At 57.1% G+C, this 6,000-nt stretch overlaps 1 protein-coding gene across 2 annotated transcripts in view; it reads right to left on the reverse strand.

Annotated features, from left to right (window-relative positions):
- MAML3 (mastermind like transcriptional coactivator 3) overlaps positions 1–5,618 on the reverse strand; it is a 331,229-nt gene extending 325,611 nt beyond the window's left edge. For both annotated transcript variants that reach the window (XM_068154021.1, XM_068154020.1), the window contains exon 1: positions 4,031–5,618. In XM_068154021.1, coding sequence (XP_068010122.1) covers positions 4,031–4,468 — 438 coding nt within the window. In that variant the 5' untranslated portion in view covers positions 4,469–5,618. The remainder of the gene's footprint in view (positions 1–4,030) is intronic.
- Positions 5,619–6,000: the final 382 nt, after the last annotated feature.

The following is a 6,000-nucleotide window of genomic DNA, read 5'->3' on the forward strand; positions in this document are numbered from 1 at the left end:
GCAAACTTGTTCTGAAACCTACACTTCTCCTCTAGTAGAAGAGATTGGAATAGCTATAAACCCGGGTTATTTCAAAACTGAGCAAGGGGAAACTTGGTCAGCAATACCCAAACTGAGAGTAGATCAGCCATTCATGAAACACATACACATTGATAATACTTTCTCTTCAATTGCCTTAATAATAATAATAACAACAGAAGAAACAGCATTTCTGTCTATCCTCAGTGCATTTGCTGTCATTTAATCCCAACTACTTCATCTCCAAACTGTGTGCTTTAATAATCTGAGGGAAGGATTTAATAATGATCTTAGAAGAGTAAAGCAGAAGCAGATCCTTATGACTGTCTGACTGCAAACCTCCCAGCTGGGGCTTACTGCAGAATAAAGGGGAGAAAACTCCGAAACGTAGTTCAGTGTTTTCTCGTGCCAAAAGAAAATGTTAAAGAGAGCTGAACTCTTTTAGGAGATAAAAATCATAATCACAGCATCACAGTATCACAGTATCACTAAGGTTGGAAGAGACCTCAAAGGTCATCAAGTCCAACCTGGCACCACAGACCTCATGAGTAAACCATGGCACCAAGTGCCACATCCAGGGCACTCCTGAACACCTCCAGGGATGGTGACTCCACCACCTCCCTGGGCAGCACATTCCAATGACGAACAACTCTCTCGGTGAAGAATTTCTCCTCACCTCGAGCCTAAACCTCCCCTGGCACAGCTTGAGACTGTGTCCTCTTGTTCTGGTGCTGGTTGCCTGGGAGAAGAGACCAACCCCCTCCTGGCTACAACCTCCTTTCAGGTAGTTATAGAGAGCAATGAGGTCACCCCTGAGCCTCCTCTTCTCCAGGCTAAACAATCCCAGCTCCCTCAGCCTCTCATCACAGGGCTGTGCTCAAGGCCTCTCCCCAGCCTCGTTGCCCTTCTCTGGACATGTTCAAGAGTCTCAATGTCCTTCTTAAACTGAGGGGCCCAGAACTGGACACAGGACTCAAGGTGTTGCCTAACCAATGCAGAGTACAGGGGCACAATGACTTCCCTGCTCCTGCTGGCCACACTATTCCTGATCCAGGCCAGGATGCCACTGGCCTTCTTGGCCACCTGGGCACACTGCTGGCTCATGTTTAGCCAGTTGTCAATCAGCACCCCCAGGTCCCTTTCTGTTTGGCAGCTCTCCAGCCACTCTGACCCCAGCATGTAGCTCTGCATGGGGTTGCTGTGGCCAAAGTGCAGCACCTGGCACTTGGACTTGTTGAATGCCATCCCGTTGGATTCCACCCATCTGTGCAGTCAGTCGAGGTCCCTCTGCAGAGCCCTTCTGCCCTCTAACTGACCAACAACTGTTTATGAACATACACAGTGAGACTTGCCAAAGTGTTGTGACTGCTAGAAACTACGACTTTTTTGTTTGCTTGCTTGCTTGTATGGGTTTGGTTTTCTGGTTTTTGTTTTTTAGTACTAGAAAAGGCATAAATGTCTCAAAGAAAATACTTATCAGTTGCTTTCAAAGCAGCAAATAACTTCTCAGGGTTTAAGCATTGCTTTCATGTAGCCATGAATATTCCCTAACACTCTTAGACGCTGGATAAACCCCACCATTAATACCCTCCAAGTGAAACAAAGCAGATAATGCTTCTAAAGTTTTGGCAACATCTGTGTACAGGTTTCCTAAAAGAAAGTATTGGTGGGAATAGGTCTTTTTTAGCAAGTATTAGAATTCCTCTTTTGTAAGACAAAAAGCATAGTGCACTTGGAGGGCATTTAAACAGCATGAAGACTGCAGCACAAAAAATCCAGGCTGACGAATTTCACAGCAAACTGCCCATTAATAAAGACCCCCTCTTAGATCTTCAAGTGTCCCAACATGGAACAAATTAGCAGGGAGAGCTGGAACTGTGTTTCCTCCTTCTGTTACTTGTTTCCCCAACTTTCACATTATAGCATGGCTTGGTGTATCTCTTCTAGACCTTCAAGGGAAGACCGACAAATGAGCTACTGACCTAGAAATCCTGGCCTTCAACGCCTTAGGTTTGGGAAGAAGGGGACAAACCATCACTAGAAGGGCCTAGAAGCACTGTGGCTGTTCTGCAGCTGGATGTGTACACAGGGCACCAGGATGCTTCCCTGGAAAGAAGGAATTCTGAGGTCTCCTGATCCTCCAGCTCCTTTCCTGCATCTTGCAGAAATGCCATGAGATGTGAAAAGGGACTTAAGGACAGTTTGGCTGACCACAGATAGTCTCTGCTCATTGAGTTTGATTAGTGACTCAGATCCTGCCCCAGGAGTAGCTGCAAGCCAAGGCAAAGCATTGCGGTGGTGGGGGGAGTGTGCATTTAAACCCCTCGGTCCAGCGGAAGGGCGAGAGAAGGAAGAGAAATACGGTTGTGCCTTGCTGGCAACACCACGAAAGCAACGAGATGTCAGTGAGGTTTTGCTGCTTCCTGTTTGCGAAGCATCTCCCCCGGCACACACGCACACAGACACCCCCCGCCGCTTTGTGTGGCTGCCGTCGGCGATTCCCACCCCGATCCCTGCTCCCGCTCCCCTCTCGGCCTCGCCGAGTCTGGAAGAAGGCGAAGGGGGAGAGGACAAGGGGGCAGAAGGCAGGAAGACGGCAGCCGCGCTCCGCTCCTCGGCTGCGGGGCGGGAGGTGGGGGACTGCGCTCGGCGATCAGCTTTTGTCTGCCGCCGGCGAAGCGATCCCCGCCTCCTCGCCCTCCGTGACGAAGCCGGGGCCGGGGGGCAGACAAAAGCGCCTGGTGGGACGGCGGCGAGGGGCAAGGTGCTGCCCGCGGGAGTTCGCGGCAGCGCAGCCAGAAGAGGACAGGCTCGACGCGGCCCGAGAGAAACACAGCGCTCCCTTCTTCAGCATACCGCGGTGGGGGGGACACACGGGAGGGAAGAGCCGCCGCCTCCCCGCCGCTTTGTCACGGAGATCCGAACCCCCCCTCTCCGAGGCGGGGGCCGGCGGCAGCTGCCGCCCCGCAAGACCCTCCCGCACGGCCGCGCCTCCCCGCGCAGCAGGGGAGGGCGAGAGGGAGGGACGTGCGAGGCTTGTAAACCACACGCTGCCATGGCACCTCCCCTCCCTCTTTCCCTCCTCCTAGCCGTTCTCCGCCGCCCATTGTGCGCCGGGCAGACGGCGAAGCCCCGGCTGCCCTGCGCCCGCCCCCGAGCACCGGGCACTCCCGCCCCGGCGCGGCGGGACACGTCAGGACACACACGCGTTCCCCCCGCGGCCGGGTCGCCCCGGCTTGCCGAGACGAAGGCGCCGGCGGCCTCCCCACCAGAAGGGCGAGCGGCCGCGACCTGCTATAAATAAGGCTCAGACGGAGCGCGGGGCCCGGCTCCCCCCCGCACCTCCCTCCGTTTATTATTCATCATCGGTGCAGCCTGGGAGTGGGAAACTCCGCTTCCTACTTGCCGCTGCGCTGCTGCCGGCTCAGCCCCCGCCCCCTTCTCCCCACTCCGCTCCTCGCTAAGCTCCTTAAAACCCCAGGAAACTTTGGGAAGCGGTTCAGCTCGCGTGGGGAGCCGGGCTGCTGCACGCCGGGGCAGCCGGGGCGAGAAGCCTGCCCGGCTTCTCACTCATGCCGCCACCCCTAGCCCGCGGGGCCGGCCTCCACCGGCGGCGGGAGGGATTCCAAACGGCCCCCGCACGGAAAAGCCGTGGCCAAACACGCACACAAACCCCTCCTCTGGCTTTCGGCAGCCCACGGCGCACGCCCGGCACCGCTCTTCCCTCTTCCCCCGGGGCAGCTCTTTCCTTCTGAAAGAGACCGGGGAGAGGAGGAGGGTGGGGGGAGTGAAGAAAAGTTTGTTCGCTTCCCCCGCCCCTGCCCGTGAGAAGTTGTGCAGCCACACACACAGCCCCCGGCCGCCTGCCCAGCCTGCCCGCGGCCTTGCCACCACCAAAGTTGAGCCGAGCCCCGGCTCCCTCCGGAAAACAACCGGGGGGAGATTTCAGCCTCATCCCGGCCAGAAACTGGAAGTGGAGAGCGCACCCCACCCCCGGCCCGCATCCCCTTACCATGATCAGCGTGTGGTTCCTCTGCTCCGCCGTGGCAGGCTCGGCATCTTGCTGCTGTTTGCTCTGATGCTGCTGCTTGCTGCCGCCGGTGCCGGTGCCCGTTTTCTTGGCCCTCTGCTCCAGGGTCCGCTGGTAGAGGCTCACCGTGTCCCTGCGCTCCAGCTCCAGCTGCTCCGCCTGGGCTTGCTGGTACCTGCTCTCGCAGTTGACATGGTGCCGGCGGCAGCCCTCGATGCGCTGTCTCAGCCGCTCCACCACCGTGCTGTGCTTGGGAATGCCGCCGCTGTTCGCGTTATTGTTACCGGCAGCGGCGGCGGGAGGACCGTGGGGAGTGCTGTTAACCCCGATACCGGCCCCGCCGAGGCTGCTGTTCAGGTTATTGTTGATGCAGATACTGCTGCCATTCGCGGCGGCAGCGGGGGCTGCAAAATCCCCCATCCTCTTCCCCGTGCACACTATTTTGGAAGAACTTTTTTATCCTACCCCTCACACACACAGAGTCTCCTGCGGGGTCCTGATGGGATACTTTCTAGAGAACCGGGGGGGTGGGGGGGGAGGGGGCACCACCATGTATCAGGCAAACAGCGATCCCAAGCAAATGTTTCTCTTTCCCCCCAGCCAATCCCTCTCGAGAGGCTCCAAAACATTAAAAAGAGAGAGGAGGGGGGAAGGGAAATAAAGAGAGAAGGTGCTAAAAGGTTATCACCGGCAACACAACCAACAAACGCCAAGGAAAAGAAAAAAAAAAAGAGAGGCAAAAAAAAAAAAAGGCAGGAGGCAAAAAAAAAAAAGGCAGCAGCACAACAAACTAAGCAGCAGCGATTCGGGAAGCAAACTCCAGGAGCTATCAGACCAGTTCCTTTCCTCCTTTTTCTTTCTTATAATCCATTATTTCAAAATAGATTCCATGAGATTTCCGGCGGTTTTGCCAAAAGCCTTCTCTCCCCATGGATAAAGAGAAACACACGCGTCCCTCCACATGCACACACACACCGCCCGCTCGCACACACACATCCAAGCACACGCCGGGCACACTCACTCGCACTCCCCGGCATCAAAAGACAGGCACAGCCGCTTTCGGATTGTATTTTTCCTTCTAGAAAAAAGTTTTGGTGTTTATGCCGCACCGTGTTCGCAAAGTACTTTGGCTGCTCAGTTGCATTTCAACAGGAACCTAAATAGCAAATCCTCGGGCTGGGGGAAGTAAACACATGAACAATCCGGGCCGAGCTGGAAGGCAAAAAAAAAAAAAAAAAAAGAAAAAAGAAAAAAGAAAAGAAAAAAAAAAGGAGAAAAAAAAAGGGAAGAAAGGAGAAAAAAAAAAAGAAAAGTAGAGCTCTGAAGTCTTTGCACAACGCCGAGCTGCTAGAGCCTAACGCTTTGCTCTGCTCTGCTGGCTGCTGCTCCTCCTGCCACCATCACAATGATCAAACGCTCTCCTCCTCCACCTCCTCCTCCTCCATGCCAGCGGAGTGATACCAGGACAGGAGCGCTCGGCAAACACCGCGGCACCGGCAGCAGCAGCGGCGGCTCCTCCAGGCCGAGAGGCAGACCCGGGGACAAGGTGCAAAACCCGGCACGGACGTCCCCCAGCAGGAGCGGACATGGCGCTTCCCCCCCCCCCCCCCCGCCTCCCGCCTCCTCCGGCGCCTGCCGCTGCGCTCCCGCCCGGCAGCGCTGCGGGGCTGCCCGCGGGCACGGCGAAGTGGAGGGGAGGAGGGAAGCGGAGCGGGGGCCGACACCTGCCGCCCCCGGGGCTCCCCGTGCCGCCGTAAGCCGGCCGGCAGCCGGGCCCTCTGGCAGCGGCGGCTGCTGCGCGGCTCTGCCGGAGCTCGGCGCTGCGGAGGGGCGCGGTGGGGGGGGGTGGGCAGCGCCTGTCCTGAGCCCCGGTGGTCGGGAAGAGCGGGGGCCGGGAGCGGCGGAGGGAGCAGCTGGAGGCGGCGCTGGGCGCAGCCCCGGGGGTAGGGGGA

Source organism: Melanerpes formicivorus, unplaced genomic scaffold (genome assembly GCF_026170545.1).
Source record: "Melanerpes formicivorus ecotype bairdi unplaced genomic scaffold, bMelFor1.0.p_v2 SCAF_27, whole genome shotgun sequence".
Taxonomy (NCBI): domain Eukaryota; kingdom Metazoa; phylum Chordata; class Aves; order Piciformes; family Picidae; genus Melanerpes; species Melanerpes formicivorus.